This window comes from Gymnoscopelus microlampas, assembly GCF_963454915.1.
Source record: "Gymnoscopelus microlampas genome assembly, chromosome: 22".
NCBI lineage: Eukaryota > Metazoa > Chordata > Actinopteri > Myctophiformes > Myctophidae > Gymnoscopelus > Gymnoscopelus microlampas.
In genome coordinates, this window is record NC_139959.1 from 12,304,211 (window position 1) to 12,331,627 (window position 27,417).

The following is a 27,417-nucleotide window of genomic DNA, read 5'->3' on the forward strand; positions in this document are numbered from 1 at the left end:
CTCGAGTACTGTATATTTTACTTATACTGGAGTGTTTCCCATTTTCAATACTTTTACTTCTTACTCCACTACATCTCAGAGGGAAAATATTGTACTTTTACTCCACTGCAATTATTTGACAGCTTTAGTTACTAGTTACTTTGTAGATTTTTATTATTATTACATTAAGATCTGCTATTTTCAAAGCATTTTTATACATTTGGAAACTTGCATAATAACATTCTGCATAATGAGTACTTTTACTTTTAGTACTTAAGTATATTTTAATGCCAATTATGCTTTTGTACTTTTTACTCAAGTAAACTTCTAATACTGGACTTTTACTTGTAACAGAGTATATCTACATTGCAGTATTGATACTTTTACTCAAGTAAAAAAATCTGAGTACTTTTCCCACCACTGCCTATACTGTCAGAAGTCCATTGCCAAGGTGCAGCCTCGTGGGCTAGACTGCTACGAATCAAAGTCATGAGTAAACAGAGGAGCCTACTTGTCAAACCGGTGTGGCAGTGGGTGTGGACTGACTGAGGGCATAAGAGCGCGATGGGTTGGCATTCGCTGCTGCATACTGTCTGGGTTAGTGGCTCAGAGGTGGACACAAGTACATACTCCTCCTGAGAGACTAGGATAGAAGGCTACTAGGACCATTTGATCGTCAATAGTCAACATTGGACTTGGGTGTACCAGATCATTGTGAGCGCAACAGGAGGAGACGTGGAGTCAACGCATGCTGACTTCTGACTGATCATAACAGAATGGAATCAAACGGCACAGCGGGCAAACATGGTGAGTTTATATATCAGTGGCACAGCACTGCACTGCAGACTGGAAATTAATGTCATCACCAGAGACATTTTACTCAAGACAATTGGATCAAAGTTACACAACGTGCGTAATTGTGTTGTTCCACAGCAAGCAGACCAGTGCGCAATACGCAGTTTTACGCGCAGTTGTTTTACTTTCCTGTTATCTTATCTGGTCTTATGGCTTAGTTCATAGTCCTCAAAATGTTTAAGAGGGTTGTTGGGTGATTGTGTGTGTGTGTGTGTGTGTGTGGGGAATCAGTGGCTTGTTGTTGTTGAATCAACAACATTGATGAACAATATGTGCTCAACGTTTCACTCATATGGCAAGTATCTATCCAGTGTCAACTATTCGCTTCCATACGCACATAGCTGTCAAACTTGACTGCAGTTATTAATTTAGTAACTGCATATTCAGCCTTTTTCGTTAAAAAAATGACCATGTCAGCTTTTCCATAATGATCACCTGAGCTAAATGCATTTGTCAATAGCTGGTCATTGAAATCAACATTCCTACAGTTATATTATGTTGTTAATGTAGGCGGGGGGCATGACGTACTTTTCAATGAACAAACCTACATTGTCGCGATAGATCATTGATTGTAGTTTTATACATAACCCTCCATGTGGTGGCGCTGTTGCACAGCTCACCAATGCAAGCAATTACCGATTACAGATTAAGATATATTTCGACATTGGATATTTAATTGCCGTGTTAATTGTGATGAAGAGACACTGAGGTGATCACCTATAAAGCTCACCTGCTATGTAGGCAGTGGTCAAAAAATGATTTACCTGTTGTTGTAGCTAGCTATTTATTTAGTAGGCTACTGTTTTGGTTTTCAGTGAATGGCTGTTGTTAATTGTTTCATTTTGTTTTTTCTTTTGATGATCTTTTTATGTAAAGCACTTTGTCTGCACTTGATGCCACGAAAGCTGCTATACAAATACAATTAATTATTATTATTATTATTATTATTATTTATTATTTCCTGTTAAATCCAAGCTGTTTTATTGACCCCACAAGCCACAACAGTTAAGAGACAACTTTTCTATGACGTTGAATTAAATCCTTTCACAAATAGGAGTAGGATCAAAAATCTAAAAACACAGTTAGCTGCTGAGCCTGTGCGCATACTATAGTGTTGCTGGATGCATGCTGCTGCTTGTATGACCTGGAGAAGTAGTGTTTAGAAACCCAAGTAGACACGCCCCACCAGGCGAGGGAGACGAATTCTTCTCCAGAGGAGAGCGGGGATAGAGCCATCTGATCTGGCGGGGATCGATCTTTGTAATATGTCGTGTCTACCTACATGTAAGCGTCCTAAGAGGACCTCATCCCAGGAACGGCTGTTCCAAGAGCACGTGAGAAAGATAGCGCAGGAGAATGGGAAACGCTTAGGTAAGGAAGTTTTTTCCAGGAGGCGATCAATCAGACTATACCTGATCCCTGAGCTTGCGTGTGTGTGTGTGTGTGTGTGTGTGTGTGTGTGTGTGTGTGTGTGTGTGTGTGTGTGTGTGTGTGTGTGTGTGTGTGTGTGTGTGCGTGTGCGCGCGTGCGTGCGTGCGTACTGAAAGACGCATGCACTTTGATCTTTTTTTTTGCACGGAGGAACACCTTCGCCTTACCTCGGTTAACCTGAATAACGTTAACTTCTGCCAATCTCTACTGTTGTGCATGTGATCACTGATCATATTCACAATGTGGGCTCGTATATGCTCTGCTACTGTCAGTGGTGGAAAGTAACTAAGTACATGACATGTACTCAAGATTTTTTACTTTTACTTTTACTTTCCATTTTTCAGTACTTTTACTTCTACTTCACTGCATCTCAGAGGCAAATATTGTTATATAGTTTTTACTCCAATTATATGAAAACTTTAGTTACTTATTACCCTATAATATTTCAGCCATTTGAAAATAGCCGATTTAAGCTCACAATGCCTCATAATGTGAGCATGTAGATCTGCTATTTTCAAAAGATTTTAATACATTTTGAACTTGTGAAATGGGACATTCTGCATAATGAGTAGCCTACTTTTACCTTTGTAGCCTACTATATTTTGACGCCAATACTTTTGTTACCTATACTTTTATGCAAGTACATTTTGAATTCCGGACTTTTACTTGTAACAAGACAAGAGTATTGCTACATTGCCGTATTGATACTTTTACTTAAGTAAAAAAATGTAGTACTTTTCCCACCAACTGGTGATCACTGATCATATTCACAATGTAGGCTCTTATCCGCTATCTGCTGTTACGGCTACGGCAGCCTGTGTGTTGTTGTTGGTTGTAAATAGTTGTGCTGCCATTGCTATGGGAGAGTCTCTTTAAAAGGCTGCTCTTGTTGCCTGGAGGCAGTGAATTCTTTGGGTCTGTGAGAACTGCATGTGTGGTTGCCTGCCTGACTGACGCATGATGAGAGAGAGGGCCATTGAAAACAATGTCATTCTTGTAAACAAATTGATCTTTGGTTGTGGTGATCACTGATGATGATGATAATCACATAAACATCTATACACGATGGAGCATTTCGTCAGTCATTGGTTCATTTGAGTAGTTCTTATATAAGCAGGAGTTTTACACACACATCCATGTTTCAATTCAAATATCCTATTGGTGCACTGATCAGTAAGTGTTTCCATTTGTGAAACAAAGTAGACTAATCACAGATGTAAGCTGGCATATCTCATGACATTCAAGGATGGTCTGCTTTTGAACACCTGTATACCAGATATTACGCAGTTATAACCTAATATTGATGTGGAATTCCCTGAAAATATAACCTGCAGTCCTTTGTTGGTTGTTAGAGTAGCCACAGTTTCGTTACATTTCTGCTCTTTAAAGTTTAAAGAAAATAAATGTTACCCTTTGTTTTTTCCCCTTCTCTATATAGCTCTATTGCTAGGCCTAAACAGCTGGTTGCTACAGCCTTCATACCATTACCCAGGTGTTTTCAGGATATCTTCAGGACATCTAGCTCTCTACAAGTTTAGGCTACCCTAAAATATGCATGTTAACACACCTTGAAGGAGTTCTTTTAAGCTCAAACCAGACCATTACTTTTCTGTGGTGCGTGTATTTGACAAAATGTAATTAACAGAGTCAGACATGGATAGAGACAGATGTCTCTTGGGACAAATTACTAAATGTGTCAATCTAATTTGTTAGCCTCTGGCTCAGAGGCATCAATGGCCGTGCTGCACAGTAAAATCAGGAGTTAAATGCATCTAAAGTGCATTTGGTTCCAGTGGTTCCAAAACTGGGGGTCGGGACCTCTGTTTGGCTTTATAGGATGTGTAAACTAAAGTTGCAGGGCAGATATGATGAAAAATAACTTAAATATACAAAGAAATTACTGACTGACTCATTTTATACCGCTGTGAGCTTGTAGATGTGCTATTTCAGCTAATTGTTTGAAAATGTTTGAAAATACATGGCATTTTTTCAACAAGGAAAGGATTATGATGACTATGGCGATTATGACGATGTAAAATAATTGTGATTTTCTCGCAATCGGGCAATTATGTAATAATAGTGACAGGCCTACTGTACAATCAAAAGGTGAAGCTTGTGACCCTTTCTCTTCCTTTTAGCGTGGTTACTGATTACTAAGCATAAAGAGAGGAACAGGAAATCATCTGCTCCTTTCAAACACATGAATCATGTCAGTGATTTGTCAGTGAGGGGTCATGTATCCAAAACATTTCCGTGGTTGACATGTCATATTATCAACAACAAATAGAAGAGCACACATCCAAACAAAAAGAAAAACAGGTGCCGGGCAGAAGTGAACAACAGGTAATGGGGTTTATTTAAAAAATAATAATTTTCATTTTTTTAAATCTCTATTTACCCAGGGGAGGTTCGCTGAGAACAACTTCTCTTTTTCAGAAGTTGTTCTTCACAATCGAACCAGGAACCTTTCGGTTACTTACAAACATGCTCCTCTAACCTTTCGGCCACCACTGCCCCAATCTAACCTGACTCCACCAGTCAGGTTAGCCCAAATGACCACCAAAAATGTGACGTTTCGAGCCGGGCCGGCTCTTACTCACTCATTCAAGGAAGTGTCTGAGGAAGAACCAACCCGCCTCGAAACGTCACATTTTTGGTGGTAACACACTCATTACCTTTAGAGCATATTCCAGTGTGCGGTCTCTAAATTTGTCTACTGACATGTCATATAGCCTTTTCTGTCACATCATTTTCTGCTTAAGAGCTTAGTTAAGGATGACACACTGCTCCTGGTCATAGCAAGGTCAGTTACATCAGTGGTCCTCAAACATTTTCACGTCAATGACCCCCAAAGTAACATGTATTTGGCCGCCTGCCAACCCCCATCTGTAAATATTTTGTTCAATGGACCCCTATACAAGATTTGTGTTGTTAAAATGTTTCAAAAAAGTTCCCAAATGTTTCAAATTTTTAAGATATTTTAGAAAATAGCTTTGATCTGCTATTTTTAAATAGCCAATGTATATACGTACTGTAGGGCTAAAGGGAAACAGATTTTGATGCTATATAAACAAATTTAGCTGGGTAGCCCCCTGGAACGCCCTCAGGGACCCCCTGCGGGTCCATTGACCGCACTTTGAGAACCACCGAGTTACGTGCTGAAGCGTTTGCATAGTGACGCGCAGGTTACCACGCTGCCACGGAGGGAATTCAGGCTCCAGCCCAAACGCAGATTTTTGCAGAGGCGGCACTGAATGCTTTGTTCAGTCCTCCTCCTCGGTGCCTGGCCGGGACAGAGAAACATAAACAACCTCTGTGAGTCCGTGGCAAGACCTCGTAAAAAATGTCTGTAATGTAGTGGTGCTGCCCACACCCGTGACAAGGTCGGGGCATAACAGAAATGTAGTGAACGCAACGCACTGGGTACCCTCTGTTTACGGACTCAAATGTCAGTTTCGTACCGAGCAAGCAGCCCTGCCTAAACTTATTCTCACTTGAGTGGCGGAGAGGAAAATATTTAGCGGGGCTCCCAATTCTTTCCACAAGTGTTTTGTATTAGATTCACTGGCAAGGTTTTGCTCATGACTGAGCCTTGCCCTTGTCTGACTCATAGTTCCATTCAGCTGTGAGCAATCTTCTCCAGAATGAGAACACCAACACACAGACGCACGCGCGCGCATACACCGCGCACACTCACTCACTCACAAACAGCGACAAAAAGACAAAAATAGATTAACATTTTTTAGCTTAGCACAGCATGGGAAGGGCCAGCACAACAGTAAAGTGCCCTTTGAGATCATGGTGACTTCATACAAAGTGGTTGATGAAATATGAATCATCCTTCCAGCAGATGTATACTGTAACACGCCCTGCTCTGTCTGAGCACCATAATGATAACAATGCGCCACCTGAATGATAATCCTGTCACCCTGCTGCATAGGCTGTGCATCAGTGGTTCTCAAACCACCGCTAAATTAATATGTACTTGGCTCCCATCTGGAAATATGTCTGTGGCAGGGGCCCCCATACTGTTGTTAATGTTTAAAAAATATTCCAAATATTTAAAATTCTTTCAATGTTTTTTGAAAGCAGCAGATCTACAAGCTCACAAGCTTGTAGATGTGATTCATATAGGGTTAAAGTGATTAAAAACTGATGGTGATGCTATATTAATACATTTAGCTTAGGACTCCCTTAAACCCCCTCAAGGACCCTTGGGGGGGTCCCTGAACCCCACTTTGAGAACCACTGCTGTATATCATACTGGATATCTAAAGCCAAGACAAGAATAACTTGTCATTAAAAGGAACATTTCACCATTCTTCAACCTTATCTCCACACAGCTGTGTATGGTAAGCTCGAGAATTGACCCACAGGGAATGTTGTCACTGGCGGGGATGTAAAATCTCAATGTTGGATCCGATTCCTCCGAATCCTCCGGTTCCGGATCCCAACCCTATTGTAGATCTGATCTACTTGGAGGCATTAAAAACACGGGTTGCATCTTTCTCTGTGTGTGTCCCCACGGGAACGAGCCCAGCTGCTGTGCCATTTTCCAGCAGACTGAGTGAAGAACATGTGTTAAAGTTTACACACAAAGCATTATGCTGCTACTGTATGCTCTTTGACCACAACAAACGGGTTATCAGAAAATGACTGCCCCAGTCCATCACACATCAAACGTGTTATCAGAAGTTTACTGCCCCTCTGATACACCTGTGACTCTGAGGTTGAAGTCGAACTCACAGACCAGCATTGCTTTCACCAACTACAAATATTGACACAGGCTATAAAAGACATCATCATCATCAAATCATCATATTATAATTACACACTCGCATTGATGACCTATACGTCTGTTGTTTGCATGCTGATGAAGTGTAACGTTACAGCAGCTCTCAATTTGTAAAGTTTTACATTATCTGTATTTGAGTAAGGTCCTGGAAGTTGCCTGCTTCCATGCAGCACACAGTAGGTGGCCAGTGACTTTGGCCATTTTCCTTCCACACCTCCTGCACGGAGCGCGTGACCCGAGATGATGTTGGTTCGAATCCAGCACACAACACCAATGGTTTTGACTCTACATGAACAAACTTGTTATATCAACAAAACGCATCGCATTCCGTTTGTGTGACATGCAGGTTTTGAAAGTGAATCTGTCCACCTACTGTATGTGGTGCGTTCTCCTCAAGTAGGCATGTCAAATAAGGTTGTTGCTTACAATAAATAGGTGTAAAATGATGTATTTACAACTGTGATTTATCTTTTTTTTGGGCTGTATACGATCATTTTAAGACAGTTCCCATCTGGCAGCATGACCCACTCGCTCTAGTCTACAGGGACAGAATATTTACTTGTCGTTCTTCTGTGTCTGGCGGATAATCAAAGAATTGACGTCTAAAACCAGCCACGGGTCCTTTTGGTTCCATTTGTACACTCTCAGAGTTACAGACCTGTAAGGGTCCATTTGGAACTCCCTCAAGGACCCCTGTGGGTCCCTGGACCCCACTTTGAGAACCAACTGCTCTACTGTATCTGATAACCTCTGTCCTCTCCGTGAGTCTCGAGCACAACGCCGGAGGCCTGTGGAATAGATTAATAAGCCAAGCAACAAGGCCTCTGTTTCACCCCGTTACCCTTTGTGTGAACCCTCAGGTCTGGAAGGCGATGCAGATCTCCAGTTTCTGCTGGTGGGCGGGGAGCTGGTCAAGGTCCGCACCAACTCCTGGAAGAAGAACCGCTTCTACAAACTGCAGGAGGACTGCAAGACCATGTGGCACGAGTCCCACAAGACCTTCAAGAGCAACCAGACCTGTGAGTGTCACGCACAGTTCAATACAGCCAGTCACTAATAAAACTTAGAAAATATATATTTCAGTTTTTGAATTGTTTTTTCTATTGTATATATTCACAGTGCAAACATTATGACAGCTCAAGTGTTGAACATTCAGTTCCCAATAAACTCTTTCCCCCCATTTTCCCCCTTTGAGCTGCCCAACAGACAAACAGAACAAAGTGTACAAAGCAATGGGCTGAGGTTGAGGACGAAGCCACAATTGGCATAGACTAGGAGCCCAATATCATCATAAATAATAAGAAAAGATTCTACTGTAATTGAGTCTTGTTGGCCTTTTCGATGCTTTACTGTTTTCCGTTCGTTCACACTGAACTGTCCCCAGAGAGGCTAACAACAATGGATTCTCTTGCTTCTCAACACACCCCTTAACCCCACCAATAATCAAGAGTTTTCGGGTGGAAACAAAAGCAACTCACAGATAGTGAGGCCAAAGTGGAAAATACTTGAACTCTGCGCGCGCGCACGCGCACACACACACACACACACACACACACACACACACACACACACACACACACACACACACACACACACACACACACACACACACACACACACACACACACACACACACACACACACACACACACACACACACACACACACACACACACAGGGTCTTCCCTATCAGGAGACAGACTGTTTATCTCCTGCAGGCCATGTATGGTGCAGTTGACTGCAACTCTATCCAATTTCCCACCCAGCCACAAAAGAATGCTGCTGCTACTGGGGTATCCTCAATCTAATTCAATGCAATCCATAGGGGCTTTATTGGCATGAGAAAACAGATGTTTATTCACATATTGTGAAATAAAATAACCAATAATAATAAATATAAATAAATATGTAAACAGCTGTGTCACATGGGGATAGGTGGGATAACTTGGTACGGTATAAGGCTTTTGAAACAAACAGCAGCAATTTTGAAAAATCTTGAAAGCGTTTTTGAATTTTTAATGATTTTATATTTTTTTAAATAAATCTTCTCTTCTGTTTGAGAACTACTGATTTAGAAGGCATTTGTAGAATCGGCCTCAGGTCTTAATGGGTTAAAGGTGCTCCGTTTGTCTGTACAGTAGCTCTATGCGCCGATATGGAGGGAGTCCAGGTGCAGATAGTGCAGGGGTGCACGAAACATATAATTAGTAGTCCTTTGTGTGGTTATAATCCACATATCCTTCTCCCGTCACAACGGCTCACACATCTGGCTGCTGTGTTTCCACATTGTTAACTTCACCCAGCACATTTTTTGTCATTAGTGATGTTTTCAAACTCCTTGGACGATTGTAATCTGTGGGAAGTATTCGTCTTCGTCTGTGTTGGTACAGTGAGCATGTCGTTAGGACGCGTACTGTAGCTAGCTCAGGTTCCACCTTGTTTTGTGTGCAGTGGGTGCACAGTCTTCTCTAGGGAGTATAGGGAGCCAAGACACAGTCTGTCCCTTGGGAGCTTATCCCCTGGCTGAGCCTTGAGAAAACAATGACTGATAGAGCAGTGAGCGCACAACTTCACCACACACACACACACACACACACACACACACACACACACACACACACACACACACACACACACACACACACACACACACACACACACACACACACACACACACACAAACACAAAATGTGGTGTACAGTATAGTGGAATGGAAACTGCTGTGGCCCTGGCTGTGTGAATAGACATCGGTCAGTGCTGTTGTTTACTGCCGGCAGTACATTGTTAGATTTGGGTTTGGGATGAGACGGGGTCGGACAGAGGGAGGAAACAGAACAGTGGCGATTTCATTGGCATTTCCTCGATGAAGGAGGTCAGCTGCCATTTTATTGTCTTCCTGTGGGCTTGAAATCGTGGCTTTCAAGAGCTTCGGAGGTAGAGATTAGAGAATGAGCACTTGTTATTTTGTAAACACATTCTGTGTTGTGTTCCTCTGCCGTCGTGTTTACTTCAGCCAAAGAAGCATGTCCTAAAAAAAAAAAACAGTGTTGTAATATGTACGAGACTTGACACGCGCGACACGCCACGGTACGCACTAAATATCATCTTTAATTAACCCCACTAGGAGGCTAGAGGCAGTCACTGCACACACACACACACACACACACACACACACACACACACACACACACACACACACACACACACACACACACACACACACACACACACACACACACACACACACACACACACACACACACACACACACACACACACACACAGCATTCAGATCTTATCAAGACCATAGAGTTTACTGGTCTGTTTTTGTTTTCAAATGCCAGCTGGTGTTCATGAACCTCACCCCCCCCCCCCCCCCCCCCCCCCCCCAGCCCCAGGACATGCTGGACATCCACTTGTGTACACAGACATGGGCGTGCCGTGCACACACAAACATAGAGACATGCATACTGTATGCATGAGTGTGTGTGTGTGTGTGTGTGTGTGTGTGTGTGTGTGTGTGTGTGTGTGTGTGTGTGTGTGTGTGTGTGTGTGTGTGTGTGTGTGTGTGTGTGTGTGTGTGTGTGTGTGTGTGTGTGTGTGTGTGTGTGTGTGTGTGTGTGTGTGTGTGTGTGTGTGTGTGTGTGTGTGTGTGTGTGTGTGTGTGTGTGTGTGCATATGGGTCACATGAGGTAGCCTTATGTCCCAGACACTGTCCTACTCTCTGTAGCGTTGAAGCCACTCAGATCTCTAATGACACACACCTCCCTTGTAATTCACTTTTTTTCTTGGGTCGGATTCAAGTCGTTCTATTTGACCTGCTATTACAGTGATTTACTGCAAATGGTTTCCAGTAAAGTCATCACATGTTGCCGGGCAGAAACCTTGCATCTCCATATTTTCTTTTCTTTTTTTTATATATAAATTAATCCTATTGGTCATCCTTTGGCTCAGTGGTTCTCAACCTGTGGACCCACAGGATTTTGAGGGGGTCCCCAGATGACAGTGAAGTGACAATTTTTGGACTTTCAAGACCTTTTTAATACCTCAAAAGTAAGAAAAGAAAAAGAGCATTACTGCATCAAAAGTAATCAATAAACTATACTATAAAAATTGGTCAAACATTGGCCAAATTGTCAAATAATAATAAGAAAGAGGTAAGAATTGTGAAAATAGCAGATCTACAAGCTCTCAACGCCTCGCATTGAGCTTGTAGATCTGTTATTTTCACAATATTTATCTGTGGAACCGAGTCAAACTAAATGTACCGCCTCAACTCCTACATTCCAAGTGCTTGTCAGGGTGGGCGGTCCCCAGTTCAAATATGATTCTTTTGGGGGGTCCCGGGCCTGAAAAGGTTGAGAACCACTGCTTTAGCTACAGCATTGTGCAACAGTAGCATACATTTGCGTCGTGATTTTGAACAAATCTGAACATTTTTGAAACATTTCTCTTATACTGACATTGTGTGTCACTGGGTATTATAAATTATTGAAGCAATGAAAAGTATTAAGAAGAGCTTGTGACTAGATAATACCTACGCTGGATCCATTGGAACACAAGTATTTTTTTTCCTGAAAATGTATGATTTTGGACATACAAGGTTTTTGCCCGACAGCAACGATATTTACATTACGAGTTACATTACTGTTGGTTGATGTAGACTAGATTGAAGCACACATACAGCATGCAAGCAGGTGTAAGTGATAGGTTAATTAGGTGGCTTTATCACACATTTCTTTGTTGAATTCCTAGAGTAAACATGAGTTTATTGTCTGACTGTATGTTGTGGAATGTGCATTTGAAGCTCACATTTCTATGTTCTGACAATAAAGTTTATATTCTGTTTATACTTAAGAGTTATAGTTTGCATATAACCGCTTGTTTAACCCATTAAAACCGGGAAAGCATCCGTGTCATTTTTAGATTTTAGTGTTGTCTATTCAAAAATAGCAGATATACAAGCTCACAGTGTACATCTGCTATTTTTGAATGATGAACAACACAGATGAACAAGCTACCTAAATTGAAGACATATCTTCAAAGGTTCCTTCGTGCTGTACAAAATGTTTGATTCTATGTTGTAGCATGTTTGATTGATTTATTGATTGAATACTTTATTAACTGTTTGCAATTAGTGCAGAGGTACGATTTACAATGATTGTTAAAAGGATAACACAAAAAGCCCCATAGGGGCTTGTTTCCATTGCGGTCCATGTGCATTTGTTTGAAGTTCATGCTACGATAGCTCTGGGAGTCAAAGGTTAAGCCGAAAGGGTTCCACTTGCACGTTGATTTAACCCACTAGTCCACTGCTCCCGTTGAACATCTCATTGTCAGTGTTAATTATTGAGAGAGGTTTGAGAATCAAGTCGGGTGAAGTTTGTCAGGCCGACATAATGCTCTCTTTGTGCAAAAAAATTTGATCTGGAATTTCAGCGATGCCTGCGTGACACACATGACATGACTTGGACACTGACTGCGGCCGGCCGGCCGGCCCATCTCTCTGCAGATGGAATACTCTCGAGAGACCGCAACAAATATTCTCAGTTCCTCAAATGGTTTGTTTACTTCCAATATGTGCACGTAGCCACGTACACACAAAGACCAATGCCTCCCTTCTGGCGGGTTGCTTCCGAGCTCCGAGGCATTTGTTCATCCAGCAGTCAGCTGAATCGACATGACTTATAGCCTTGGTTTGTGTGCCCCCCCCCCCCTCCTCAGTGCTTTGAAGACAGAGGTCCAGCCATCAAAATATACTTAAAAGTACCAAAAGTAAAAGTACTCATTTTGCAGAATGTCCTGTTTCACAAGTTATCATAACTTGTGTCTAAAATGTACCGAATTAATAATGTAATAATAATAATCCAAATCTACAAAGTAACTAAAGTTTTCAAATAATTGTAGTGGAGTAAAAAGTACAATATTTGCCTCTGAGATGTAGTGGAGTAGAAGTAAAAGTACTGAAAATTGGAAATGCTCCAGTAAAGTAAAAAATACCTCAAAATTGTACTTAAGTACAGTACTTGAGTAAATGTACTTAGCTACCTTCCACCACTGCAATTTAATATTTTGCAGACGCAGAGTGACTAGGCTGTCCCTGGATAGTCTGGGGCAGTCTCTGACAACAACTGATAGTAGAACATGACACTCACTGCAGGCGCGGCAAAGAAGGGTGTCTGAAAAACACTGTGGCTGTAACCCAATCACAGCGTATGGCCTCTGAGCTAAGCCTGTAGTCTTTGGTGGTTTAGGTTAGAAGGGAGTTTGTTGCCATTGACGTGATTACATCACCCAATGGATGGGCATTCTCTTCCGTACATTAAGCTGCTCAACAATAGAGCTGGCCCCCCAAAGCACGTTTAAACAGGGCCTGTGTGTGCATTGAAGTCCTGTTGTGATGTTGTCCTTTAAATGAGTGGATGATAGTGTGTGTGTGAGTGGGTCGGGTTGTCTGATGATACGCAAAGTTGTGTGCGTGAAAATAGGTGTGGAAATTGGTGACTTATATGAGGCAAGAGAGAATCAAAGGTGGCCTAGACTGCATCAAAGTATTGCAGTAACCAGATCTCCATGGAATGTGTGTGGTTTGCCAGGGAATTCAAGTATTCAGCAGACAACAACAAAATGGCCGAGAGATGATATCTTTGCCATCCTTAATAAGGGGCCCTCAAGGTTTCATACTTTGAAAACTAAAACGTGACACTCGTGTTTTTGTTCCCCGACCGTTACAAATCTGTTGCACGATGACAAAAAGTAGTCACAGTCGTCCAGCTCTGTCTTGGATATTTCCGCTGAACTGTGCGGTGGCAAAATAGGAAAGTTAATAGTCACACAAAGAGAACTACTACACCTTATTTTCAAACGAGGTTATGCTGATCAAAGATCCCATTTTCAACAAGTCTCTGTAATACACATTTAGGTCTGCCACTGAACAACAGCAGCATGGTAAAATGTGGTTTATGGGTCCCTCACAGATGAACAAGCTACCCCCAAAGAAACAGAGACTTCCTGCAGATAAGATTGAAAAGTATATGGGAGTCCCCCTGGCAACAATACTGGTGCCAATAGATATTGCCTTGTCTAATGTCGCATCCTCCAGTCCTTTTCCAGGGCCCGACTGCTGATTGAATTGGAAGGTGTTCTTTGTTATTGCCCAATTATACCAAAATGTAGAAGGCTGTGACCAACTCTTACACCTGTGTCTATATGGTTTAGATTCAAACCATCTTTGAAGGCTAATGGACCCTAAGGTCAGCTGACCAGGGTCTATCGTAATAGGGTTAATCACCAACAGTGACAGAGCCTTTCAGTCTGTAGCGCCTAGACTCTGGAATGCCCTTCTTCATGGCCTGAGAGCTGCATTTTTGAGAACCACCTAAAAACACCACTGTTTCAACATGCATTTGAGGAATGTCCTTGAGCTTCTCCTCCAGGCGTGAAATGCGTCTGCCGTTTTGTTTTTCCTGAGATGTATTGTACAGTTTGTGTTTTTGTTGTTTCTAATCATTTAAATGTTTCTTGCTGTTTTTATTTCTGTCGTATGTAAAGCACTTTGTGAGTTCTCCCTGTGAAAAGTGCTATACAAATAAAATGTACTAACTTCCTAATGTCACATGTTACAATCAATTCTAGCACTTGCTGAGAACCAGAATTTCAATCTACATTTAACCTTGGACTCTCTCTCTCCCACCAGTTTCCATCGATGACATTGACTCGGTGCGCAAAGGCCGTCAGTCCGAGGGTCTCCAGAAGTACACAGAGGCCAGTGTGGACGACCGCTGCTTCTCCATCATCTTTAAGGGCCGTAAGAAGAACCTTGACCTGTTGGCAGCCTCCGGGGAGGAGGCAAAGCAGTGGGTGAACGGCCTGGAGAAGATCATAGTCAACCTGCGCAACCTCAACCACCAGCAGAAGAGCGAGCAGTATCCTTGACCACACAGATGCATGAGATCGTTAAATTAAATGTATAGAACAGATATTTCCATCCATAGCAACGCTGTGCTTCCTTGTCAAACACAGGACAGGAAGTAATCCATCTTCTGTGATGCCTTTGTTCAATATGAAGATGCGTTGGTTTTAGTATCCATCGCAAAAAAGCGTCATCGGGCCCCTAGCAAAATAGGTGGCTGTGAACACGGAAGCAGGGTGGTATACTAGAGATGCATGTTAACATGCACATTCCAGGGAATATTCTTATCAGCATTTTCGAGAGAACACATGTATACTATACTGTACAGTACATAATTGCTAAGCCTCGCTAAGCAAATCTCAAATCATCAGTTTGTTTTTATGTTAGGCTGTTAATTTTCTTTAAAGCAGGCTGGATTATAGGGATGGGACGATATGAAAATTACATGTCACGATTATTGTGGCAAAATACACTTAAAATTTAAAATGCCACTTTTGTTTAACCACTTGAAACCCCAGCATCCCTATTCTGGGGATTTACAGGATTTACTATTTACAGGTCCGTTTTTATCAAGTATAGAGGGTTCAAGTGATACTGAATTTGCAGCTCAACAAAAGCCAATTCATCCTAGTGTATGACGGAGGATCTCTGCGATACGATAATTGTGAGCGTTGTTTTATCACGATAAATGATAATAACGATTATGGTCACATCCCTACTGGATTATGAATTGAGCAGGAAATAGCAGAGCAGCAAATCCTTACATGGTAACGTCAGCTGGATCTTCAACTGCATGCGGAAAGCGGACAAGAATGAGGACAACAAGATGACCCTGAAGGAGCTGAAGCACTTCCTGCGACAGATCAACGTGGAGGTGGCCGACACCTATGCTGAGGAGCTTTTCGCTGTGAGTCCCTGTCTTACACGTCGCTGACAGAATATACCATCATGACCAGTGTTGGGTAACGTTACTTTTAAAAGTAACTTGTTATGTTACAGGATTACCGCCTTTAAAAAAGTATTATTTTACGTTACAGGATTACCTTCTGAGAAAAGTAAGTTGTTAGATTATTTTTGCGTTGCAGACGATTAAAACCCCTCTGCAAGGAAGTTTCATAAACGTAAAATCAAGAGTGCAGCTGCAGGACCACATTGGAAACAAGTGTTTCCTTACGCTTTAATGTGTTACCCTGGGTTTAAGTTATAGTGTGAAGGATTTTACTTGTAAATCTTTTACCAAAATCAAATCAAGAGCAAGCCGGTGGTGACCACCAGTTTTGTGGAGCTGTGCTGGGCCTTACCAAGGCTATTTGCATCCAGTGAATCAAAAAATGAGTGTGAATACTTCCATGACCTTAACAATGGGTAACCTCTCCTCTCAATCCCTGCCATGTCGCACAGGTGCGGCAAATTAATGTAAAAAAAGTGGTGACCCATTGAGTTGAAAGATTACGCAATCGCCACAGACTGCTGGCCCGTTCACCGATTTCTGTGGAACACCTGGGACCATGCAAGTCTCCGTTGACAGAGTAGAGACGAGCTTGTTCATTTATCAGGAACAAACAGCCATGAAGTGCAAAAGAGTGCCAACGCATAGGTAGGTCCACATACTGTACTGTAGCAGCAGGTATGGACATGAGGTTAGACATAATGTAAGGTGCAAAAGGTCGCAGCACAACGGCAGGTCCACATAAGAAGTTAGCCGCATACGGCAAAAACTTCACACAGGTAACAATTAGGGTGGGGTCTTAACGATCCGATTCTTTAACGGTTCCCTTTAACGGTTCCAAATGGACCTTCACAGGTCTGTAACTCTGAGAGTGTACAAATTTGTACACTCTCAGAGTTACAGACCTGTGAAGGTTCCATTTGTACACTGTCAGAGTTATGGTTGGTCCTTGAAACTATACAGTTTGAGAACCACCAGTATTGTAATTGTATAGCAGACGTGAAGTCCACATATCAGCTCTGACTGTGTAATGAAACGGCTCTAGAAACAGTTCCAAAGTTGATGGAACCGATTCCTCAATATTGGATCCGGTTCCCCTCGATTCCTCAGGTTCCGGAATCCCAACCCTGCAGTAGTAACAATCCACATGGTAGATCCACAAAGGAAAAGTAGTTCTCACAGGGGAAACAATCCACACGTCAAAAGTGTTCCAAAAAGACGTTCACCCACCCCCCACCCCCCCCCCCCCCACGCTCAGTTCATATCCCGACTATCGGATGATTTTGATTGACCGTCTCGCAATTATCACCTCCCATAGAAATGTGACAAGTCCCACTCCGGCGCCTTGGAGGGCTCCGAGATCAAGCACTTCTACGACCTGCTGACCTACCGGGAGGAGGTGGACGTGATCTACGCCAAGTACGCTCAGACGGAGGGTCAGATGAGCACCAGGGACCTGCTGAACTTCCTGCTCAGCGAGCAGAGAGAGGCGTTGAACATGGAGGACGCCGTCAGGCTGATCGACACGTACGAGCTGGATGAAACGGGTAGGACATCTTGGGAGTGTGTATAGTACTATGTACATAGTGCAGCTTCAGCGTACTGAAGCTATTAACTTTCATTGGTTCAATAGGCCTATTTATAAAACCCACATACACACTTAACCACTTTTACATAACCAACTATAACGTAAAAGAAAGAAAAAAGGAAAAACAGCCGATCCACAAGCTTGTAGATCGGCTAATTTGCTACTTTTTTTGTGGCACTGTTATAACAAAATAAGGCATTCATTTACGAAAAAACATACAAAATTTAAATATGGAGAAAGCCATTCAAATGAGTCTTCTTTCTTTCTTGCCTTTTGTTTTTTAACCTCAGCTATATGTCTTCCTGTTTGGATTTGTATTCTCCATCATTTCATGCTTTTTGTGTTTTAACTTTAATGTTTTGTGTGTTATAACTGTTATAATGTTGTGCAGCACTTTGGTCAGCCTTTGGTTAAATGTTTTTCAATTTGGTCAGCCTTTGGTTGTTTTTAAATGTGCTTTATAAATAAAATGGACCTGACTTTGTTTCTAATAATATCCCTTCTTTACACATCCTCCTCAGCAAAGCAGAAGAAGCACATGACCAAGGACGGCTTTCTGATGTACCTGAACCAGCACGAGGGTTCCATTCTGAACCCGGCCCATAAGCAGGTGTTCCAGGACATGAGTCAGCCCATCAACCACTACTACATCTCCTCCTCACACAACACCTACCTGACCGAGGACCAGCTCAAAGGCCCCAGCAGCACTGAAGCCTACATACGGCATGTATACCTTTACACCAGGGGTTCCCAAAGTGGGGTCCTTTATTTGAGAAGGTTCCAGGGGGCCCCCCAGACCCCAGTTAAATGTGTTAATGTAAAATCAAAATTAGTTTAACCACTTTAACCCTATTCATACATCAGCTGTTGGAAAGTAGCCGATCTAAAAGCTCACAATGCGTCGCATCACGTTTTAGATATAATAAAAAAAAGAAACATGGCTTCTTGGTCAAAACAACAAAACAAAATTGTATCAAAAAATGGCGTACTAATTTCTAAATAAGCACTCTTCTTATCTGTTGATATCAGTCCAAGTCATCATTCAATATTTCTTATCCTGTAACTGTAACATAACTAACTCCCACATGGTCACCTTGCTAAAATAATGGGCTACAGTATGACATTTTTTTCAGAAAACAGAAAAAACTGAACCAAAGCCAACTATATGATATTTCTTAATCATTTCACCCAAAAAGTTTATAACAATATGACCATTGACATACAAATAACGCTGTCTGTCAGTTATGTAACATAAGAGGATTAAATGACTTAGGTCGTTTTGTGTTTTGATTTAGGCCAAATTATTAACAAGTAAAGTAATCAGTCGTACTCTACATGCCAGCCGGTACATTCCTACGTAGAGCCCTGTTTATGCCTGATTTGAAGCCTTTTGTGTTTTGTGATTAGTTTGTTTGTAATTACAATCCCTCACCTAGAAAGCAATATTGTGGTAACAGCGAAACAAGAAACTGGTTATGCCGGTGTTGTGAACCGTTGGTAAAGATGTTTTCATTTACCTCGCAGAGCCCTGATGAAGAGTTGTTCGGTCTGTGTTGTGACTAGGGATGGGACGATAATCGTTATTATCGTTTATCGAAAAATAAAAAAAACGTTTACAATAATCGTACGGTGGAGATTTAAATTTATCGTGAAATTGTCCTCAGTCATACACTAGGAATTAGCTTTTGTTGAGCTACAAATTCAGTACCACATCGGCTATTTTTGATCGGCCGTCTGTGTTGTTGTGACTCGTTGGTAAAGATGTTTTCATCTCCCTCGCAGGGCCCTGATGAAGAGCTGTTCGGTCTGTGTTGTTGTGAGCCTTTGGTAAAGATGTTTTCATCTCCCTCGCAGGGCCCTGATGAAGAGCTGTCGCTGTGTGGAGCTGGACTGCTGGGACGGGCCCAACGGAGAACCCGTCATTTACCACGGTTACACGCTCACCTCCAAGGTTCTCTTCAAAGACGTCATCAAGGCCATCAAAGACTACGCCTTCAAAGTACGTGAGACAAGACAACCACCTGTGGCACGGACAGGACCTGGCATGCTGCTTAATCAACACCTTTGTGTTGTCGTTTCCATGGTTGCTCTTATTCGTGGGATTAAAGTTGGAAGCACATTTGTTTGTGTGTACTGAACATAAAAACACAAAAGAAAAAAGTGCTAAATAAAAGTGGGAAAAGAAAAATGAAGATGGTTAAAGATGGTTATAAAAACATTAAGATGGTTAAAGACGGTTATAAAAAAAAGATGATTAAAGATGGTGATTTAAAAAATCTAGGCAAAAAAGCAAAGTAACAAGTGGTTTTAAGATATTAAATGACATCAAAGGATTCTTTGCGTTCCATCTTCACTATTGTATGGCCAGAACCGATGCTGTTCTTGTTATGTTCTCTCAGACCTCGGAGTACCCAGTGATCTTGTCCCTGGAGAACCACTGCAGCTTGGAGCAACAGAAGCTGATGGCCCAGCACATGGGCTCCATCCTGGGCAGTGCTCTCCTCACGCAGCCCCTGGGAGACACTATGCCCGTCACTTTCCCCTCACCTGAGGTACGTAGGCCAGACAGGCGTTGCCTTTACTGAGACATATATACCAGAGGTTCCCAAACATTTGAGCTTGAGACCCAACATACATTTAGTATCTCCCTGGGATCCAAACGTACAAAAATATCATGCATTAACCACTTAAGCTCTATTGTGAAAATAGCCTACAAGCTCAAGGTTTTTTTTATTGTGTTCATTTCTGCAATTCTGCAAGAAAATCTTGATACATTGTTTACATTTGTTTTAGAAAATGCAAAAAAAGAAGAGCTATTTACTTGGAAATGCCACTGTACCAATGTGACACTATTCCAGTCAATTCCCCCTCACCTGAGTTAGGTCAGACAGGCGTCACCCTTATTGAGACATCCTATAGACTGTTCACAAAGCCTGGGGCCTCTCATTAATCCTCGACCTGAAACAGACACCAAAGACGGACCCAACCCGTAATTCTAACTCTCAAATTACCAAAATAAACTCAACCAGTCTGAGGTCTTCCTGTTTACTTGACGAGGACAGTCAGGATTCATCTGGGAAAGGAAGTCGACGTGAGTAAAATCAGGGCCAATCTTCATTATGCAAACATCAAACAAGCCACTTTCACATGTCCAGCCAGTAAACACTGGAAAATGTCTGGGGAATCAGGTCGGTGTTGGTCGTTCCCACATGCAGCATGCAACAGGAGAATGTCCGTTTCAGATGCTTTCACACATTAAGGTAAATATTCTGATAAGGTGAGGGGCTGGGTCTGGGTAGTAGACAGACACTAGCTACACACACTAGCTACTCCCACGTAAATATAACACAGGCACAGCCTGAGGGAGATGCAAGGATCAAATACAATATTTTTCAGAGAACATTGAAGTGTGCATTGCTCGTTGTCTACTATTTGTCTACAGTAGTAAAGAGACGTTTATGTTCGATCAGTGAATATTCCTCGGGTGGAGGGGAGACCCGTCCACAATAGAAGCCTCATCAACATGTCCACGCGGAATGTAAATTCACCGGACAATCACCGTGTCCATTCACACAGAGCGGTTTGAGCCAAATTGGACATTACCCGGACTTAAGTCAAGGGTCCTGCCCACATAAAATCTGTTGCAGGTCCGATCCTACTGATCCGGATTGTTGCGTTCATACATACAGCCCCTCAAAACTTCCATAATACAGTGCATGTCTGAAAGTGGCTTTAGACACAGCCAGGTTGTTCTCAAGTCCTATACCTCAACATGCTGCTGAGCTGCTGGAGACACAAACAAACATAATGAGAATACAACACACGGTTTTGCATGTTAGTAGCTTATATTAGTGAAAGTTAGAGAGCACCTTTGGGCAGCTGACGAGTCCTTACAAGATGTGTCTGTGAGCTTGAGCAGTGAATGAGAGAACACCTTGTTTGGCTGCAGGGACTGAGTTGCCAAAAGGAATTTAATTTACATGGGAACAGGACTTGGACCAGTAGGTATGCATGGCAGGGCATGTACTCAGCTGGTCTTGATGTTATTAAATATGGATTTCTGTTTTCTTTTTCTGAGTATGTGGCTGATTCATTTTGTAATATCTGCCCTTCTACCTTTTTTTAGTTGTTGCAAAATAGTTTTTCTGTCTTTACCTTTTTCTGCTTATCTCGCTTATTCTTTCTTTTCTTTAATCACTGCATTCTTTATCTGTTATTTTCTTCTGTGGTAGTGAGACCTATAGAGGTGTAGCTTTCAGTAAAAATGTATAAGAGTCTTATAACACACGCAGAGGCAGACAATAGCATCTGGAATCATCTTTCAGTGCCGTTCCAAAGCCACTACCCATGGGATGAATGCCTGTGGCAATGTGGCATTCTCTGTATGTGCACAGATTACTGTACATACAGTGTAACTTAACTCTCTCATTGGCTGTTGATGGGGTGTGTGACTGGGAATTACTTCTGCCCCATTCATTAAAAAAAGAGAAAAAAAAGGAATGGATCTGCCTTTAGTGCTCCTATTCAGACAAATTTTGTCTATAATCAAAAATGTCATCGGCAATTTTTATGGCCTGTGTATGAAAATGAAACATCTTTCCCTGTGCAGGAGCTGAAGGGTCGGTTCTTAATCAAGGGTAAACGGTCGAACAAGCTAGACGCAGCCTTTAACAACAACAGCAGTATAGAAGACGACAGTGTTTCAGAGGAGGACGAGGCTGCGGACTCCAAGGAAAACGGCCAGAAAGCCAAGGCTAAGGTGAGTTCTAGTGAGTATGTGCTGCTTTCATACACTGCAAGATCCCGAGCCTTATGGGTAGATTTGGCCAGTTTCTGCAGCTTACCGTACTGGTACATTAACCCATTAAGACCTGAGGCCGATTCTGCAAATGGCTTCTAAATCAGAAGTTATCAAAACTTTTTTGTGCCAAGAACCCCCAAAATTATATGTATTTGGCCGCAGACCCCATCTGAAAATGTTTTGTGCCAGGGACCCACAGAATAGAAGATTTAGGTTAAAAAAATATTTTTTTTTCTAAAATGTTCAAAGATAGCAGATGTACAAGCTCGCAGCGCAGCACGAAGTGACGCTCTGTGAGCTTGTATATCTGCTATTTTTGAGAACCACTGTCCTAAATCCGAATGTCCGAATAGTTTTCTGAAAAACTTATATTGCTATATATAGGCCTATATAGCTAAAATCTAAAACAACACAGATGCTTTGTCGGTTTTAATGGGTTAAGATGCATGTACAGTGTGCACTTTAATTTCAACTTTTGTCCAAAATGAACCCCAAACCAAGAGATACTAAACCAACAATTGTAGACTAATCACTGTCTCTCTCTCTCCTGTGTCCTTGCAGAAATCAAAGATCAAGCTTGCCAAAGAACTCTCCGACATGGTGGTCTACTGCAAGAGTGTCCACTTCAATGGATTTGAACAGGCTAAGGACAACCTGGCCTTCTACGAGATGTCCTCCTTTAAGGAGAGCAAAGCTTTGAACCTGGCTGACACCTCAGGTAAACACTGACTGTAATCATTAGGGCTTTGTCACAACAAGCCTTGGATCGCTCAGCCTATGGCATAATCAATAGGCCTGTCACAATTATTACATAATCGCCTGATCGCAATACATTTTAGATAATCACCATTATCCTTTCCATGTTGAAAAATGTACATACATTTTCAAACACAAAATAGCAGATCTACAAGCTTACAATGCATCGCGATGCGACACGCTGTGAGCTTGTAGATTTGCTATTTCCACAACTTCATTTCTTAGTTTGTATATTTAATCCCTGTGCAATTTCAGTTTTGAACGCTTAAAATTCTACGATTTTGTATTTATTTATACTGCATTTTCCAATGTTAAATGTCAAAAAAAATGTTTTTACCATTTAATCGTAATTATTTCTATGACAATTAATGGTCAACTAAGATGACAGCTGATTGATTTGACTTAGGATGTTCAAAGGATGTTGTTTCTGTTCAATCACATACATTCTTTCTTCATTAGCGATGCTATTTATTGTATTCCCCTCGATGTGCTACCATAGCCACAGCTTACATCCATCACAACATGGACAAGCTCAGCAGGATCTACCCTGCAGGCTCCAGGACTGACTCCTCCAACTACAACCCTGTGCCCATGTGGAACGCCGGCTGCCAGATAGGTAGGCTACAGTACACTGCCACACCTCATATTCACAAGCTCCTACACTCATAAGGTTCTAGATTGAAGGGGTCTTCAATGAGCATGCGACCAACTACTGAAAAAGGTGTTGCACCCAGCATCTTTTTTTCAGAGAATTCCAACTTTTTTGTGGGGCCGCTCCGTGTGCTTCTACTGTAGTTGAAACTCTCTGAACCCTATAAGCCGTGTTCACATGTGGCGTTTTCAGACTGGAAAAAGGTGCATTCTTGTGCTGATATGAATAAAACAGCCCATGCCCATTGCAACAGACAGTTCAGCTGATTTTAATTGTGGTCCTTAGAGACTCCTAGCAACTCTGTCCATGAAAACTAGCCACAAATACATGTATTTTACACTTTTTTTGTTTTTTAACAATTAACCATGCTGAAGAGGATGCTGCTTAGCTTTGGCTTTAGAGACAGTCAGACGCTAAAGAGGAGGAGAGTGCTTCTAGCAGTGGTCAAGGCTCATTTAGCAACAGGTACTTTCACTCTCTCGGTCTCCGTCTGGTGGTGTTTTGGGAAATTGCCCGCCTCCTGAACAGAATATTCTTTGCTGCGATTGGCCAGAATACAAAGCAGTTAACGTCACCATGAGCTCATCTGAAAATGTTCTGTTGTTTTTAACTTTTAAAAGTGCTCTGCTCTGAAAAACGAAACAAAAACATCGCTGATTGTAGTGCCTTTAAAGATAGGCTGTATTTTGAGTGCCTTGCGGCTGGATCGCATATGGTTTCTATGTAAAAGAGGCGGTGGCAGTTGGGTAAAAAACACTGTGTGAACATGTCGTAGTAAGGTGTGCTTCTGTATTCAGGAGAACATACATTACAGGCTGCCTCTGTCATTACATCCGCTCCCTTCCCATTCTATGTTATTAGTGGCACTGAACTTCCAGACGGCCTCCAAGGAGATGGACCTGAACCAGGGTCGGTTTATGCCCAATGGCACGAGTGGCTACTTTCTGAAGCCTGACTTCCTGAGAGACCTGGCCTCTCAGTTCAACCCGAATACGCTGGCCAAAGGGCCCTGGTTGAAGAAGAAAGTCCTCCACGTGATGGTGAGGAAGCTGTCCAAATCATACTTCCCCCCATTTTACAAGTTAAACCTTAGAGGCTTACAGACCCCAGTGCCTCACCTGATCTGTTCCAGTTTCTGCTTGAAGTCAGTAGTTTAAATTGCACATCAAGTATTTGCAAGTGATTTATCTTTTCTATCGAGCAATGCAAGCAGATCAGAACCACAGAAATGCACAAATTAATACATGTGTATCAATACAAAAGGTGATCTCAGCCCAGCAGCTGCCTAAAGTAAACAAGGACAAGCACAAGTCCATTGTGGACCCCCTGGTCAGAGTGGAGCTCTATGGCGTCCCAGCAGACACCAGCAGCAAGGAAACAAACCATATTGACAACAATGGTAAGTGTACACACACACACACACACACGCCCGCACCCGCACACACACCACGACTGACACTTATTTTTGTTCTGCAGGGTTCAACCCTATGTGGAATGAGAGCTTCCAGTTTGACGTCCAAGTCCCAGAACTAGTCATGGTGCGATTTGTGGTGGAAGACCATGACACGACATCCCAGAATGATCTCATAGCTCAATACTGTCTACCTCTCACCAGCATACAGAACGGTAAGGAAGGATCACTACAGTACAAGTCATTTCACTTGCAGTACAACTACACTCAAGCATAGGTTTGGGAAGGTGAAATAACACGGACGAAAATACACCAAAATGTATTTTGTTACAAATGAGAAGAACCTGTTCATTAGACGTACCAAAAACCTTAAACGGAGAATGAGGCCGCACTGCTCATAGCCACGATGGAAACAGTATTTTAATAAATAAAAATATCAGACCAGATAGAGGTCGATTCTTCAGGGATTGACACAAGCACAAGCAAGCTTACATATATTCACCTTATTCTTGGCTCTTCTCCTGGTCGGCAGCCATTGCCCTTTTCTGCTGCTTCATTCGATATCTGGTCACTTCCTCCCTAGTAGGCTGCAGGTGTAATGCAGGTAATCAGTGTGTTGCCAGATTTTGTTAGAGAAACAAGCGGCCAGGTCTATGAAAACAAGCCCAAAAGAAGCAACTAGGCTAAGTTTGACCACTTTACATTGGCTATTTGAAAATAGCATATCTACAAGCTCACAGTGTGTCACATCGTGATACGTTGTGAGCTTGTACAGTAGATCTGCTATTTTCAAAAAATATTGGGGAAAAAAGTCAAACATTTTGAATATTATTGAACATTTTAACAACGCAAATCTTGTGTGAGGGTCACTGGCACAAAATATTTTCAGTTAAGGTTCCGCGGACAAATACATATTGGTCTGGGGGTCCTTGACATGAAAAAGAAAAAGAAATCAAAAGTGCGTTAATAAAATGTATTATTATTATTCTTATTAAGTGAGTTTCACTGACTTATTTAAACTCTCGTCCTGTTCTCCAGGATATCGCCATGTCCCTCTGCACACCAAGAGAGGCGACGTCATCTCGTCCGCTGGACTGTTTGTTCATCTCATGGTCCTGGACGCCCAGTAGGCTACTACTACTGTGCAACACAGGTCACGTGTGGAAAACTTCCATGCCAAAAGACACAGCATTGTGGGACCATAAAGAAATGTTTAAAGCCAAGTCAAACTCTTCTTGACAAAATGTATTCCAAAGCGTATGTTTTCTTGTTATTTTGTTGACTTGCATTATTTGTACAACACTTAACGTATCACTGTGTTATAGCCTCTTGAAACGAGCGATATGGTATGTTTAGTTGAGAAGGTTCTAGAATATTGAAATGAATAAATGTGTGAAATGAAGGCTGAATGTGAGGTTGATGGCAAATGTAGAAAGTACAAGTAGTGTTGTAGTATGGTAAGTAGAATAGTAGAATAAAGGTCCGCAGATTTGGATTCCTGTTAAGAGATACATGGGCTGTGTAGTTTTTGAAAGGTAAATTAGGCTTATAGGTTTGTAGGATGTTGTATTTGGCCCTAATATTCAAGGTATTTTCTTGGAAATATAATGATTTGTCAAGCAAACCAACAAGCACTAAGTTTAAGAACTCTTTTTGTGTGTTTTTATGGTTTTATGTTTATACAACTTATACAAGCTCTTTAATTTAAAATTTCTAAAATGTGCTCATTTGGAAATCTTGTATGCCACAATACGGTTGGTCACTGGAGTTTTTTTTTCTTTTTCCGTTTTGTCAAGCACTACAGTATGTTGTATGAATGCTTTGAGAGCAAATTACTTTGAGTGTGCATGTGATTGTGTTTGTTTTCATTTTGATTGCACAGTATATTGCTGAGCAATGTGCAAAATATAGTTTTGCAAATGTGATATTCAAAATGTTGTTTTTTGCAACTGTTCCATAATTATTTTGTTGTTGACTGTTGATATGAAGTGCATATCAAGCCATTTCAACGTGGATTTCCACTTAACATATTGTAACTTAATTTACTCCAAGTATTTGACTTCACACAAATTTCATTGCTTTGTTTTTTATTTTATTTTTATCATCTAATCTAAATATTTTCGAGCAAAATATGTTACAAGAGAAATGATGAACAGAAATGGGTTTATTTTCCATGTCATGTTCTTGACCAGGCGGGCAATGCTTTCAATGTGTCACTTAAAACTTAACAGCATTTGCACTAGAATTCAAATAAAGCAATGACAAGACACATCACAAACTCTTGGTTA

The 27,417-nt window shown here is 41.7% G+C and overlaps 1 protein-coding gene across 2 annotated transcripts; it reads left to right on the forward strand.

The window, feature by feature from the left end:
- Positions 1-551: 551 nt before the first annotated feature.
- plcd1a (phospholipase C, delta 1a) lies at positions 552-27,400 on the forward strand. Of its 2 annotated transcripts, none has more exons than XM_084048367.1 (15): positions 552-786; positions 7,921-8,079; positions 14,757-14,985; positions 15,750-15,879; positions 17,240-17,468; positions 18,031-18,232; positions 19,364-19,508; positions 19,909-20,061; positions 22,119-22,268; positions 22,872-23,028; positions 23,566-23,682; positions 24,580-24,758; positions 24,982-25,117; positions 25,195-25,344; positions 26,168-27,400. In XM_084048367.1, the coding sequence occupies exons 1-15, from the start codon at positions 756-758 to the stop codon at positions 26,257-26,259; spliced, it is 2,259 nt and encodes a 752-aa protein (XP_083904493.1). In that variant the 5' UTR covers positions 552-755; the 3' UTR covers positions 26,260-27,400. The 2 variants fall into 2 exon arrangements, with proteins under 2 accessions (XP_083904493.1, XP_083904492.1); XM_084048366.1 differs by lacking the exon at positions 552-786 and adding an exon at positions 2,043-2,205.
- The last annotated feature ends 17 nt before the right edge of the window (positions 27,401-27,417 follow it).

Coding starts and splice junctions, on each gene's coding strand:
- plcd1a (XM_084048366.1), top strand. CDS start 2,100: ATGTCGTGTCTACCTACATGTAAGCGTCCTAAGAGGACCTCATCCCAG. Junction 8,080..14,756: donor CTTCAAGAGCAACCAGACCT/GTGAGTGTCACG, acceptor CTCTCCCACCAG/TTTCCATCGATGACATTGAC. Junction 17,469..18,030: donor GTACGAGCTGGATGAAACGG/GTAGGACATCTT, acceptor CATCCTCCTCAG/CAAAGCAGAAGAAGCACATG.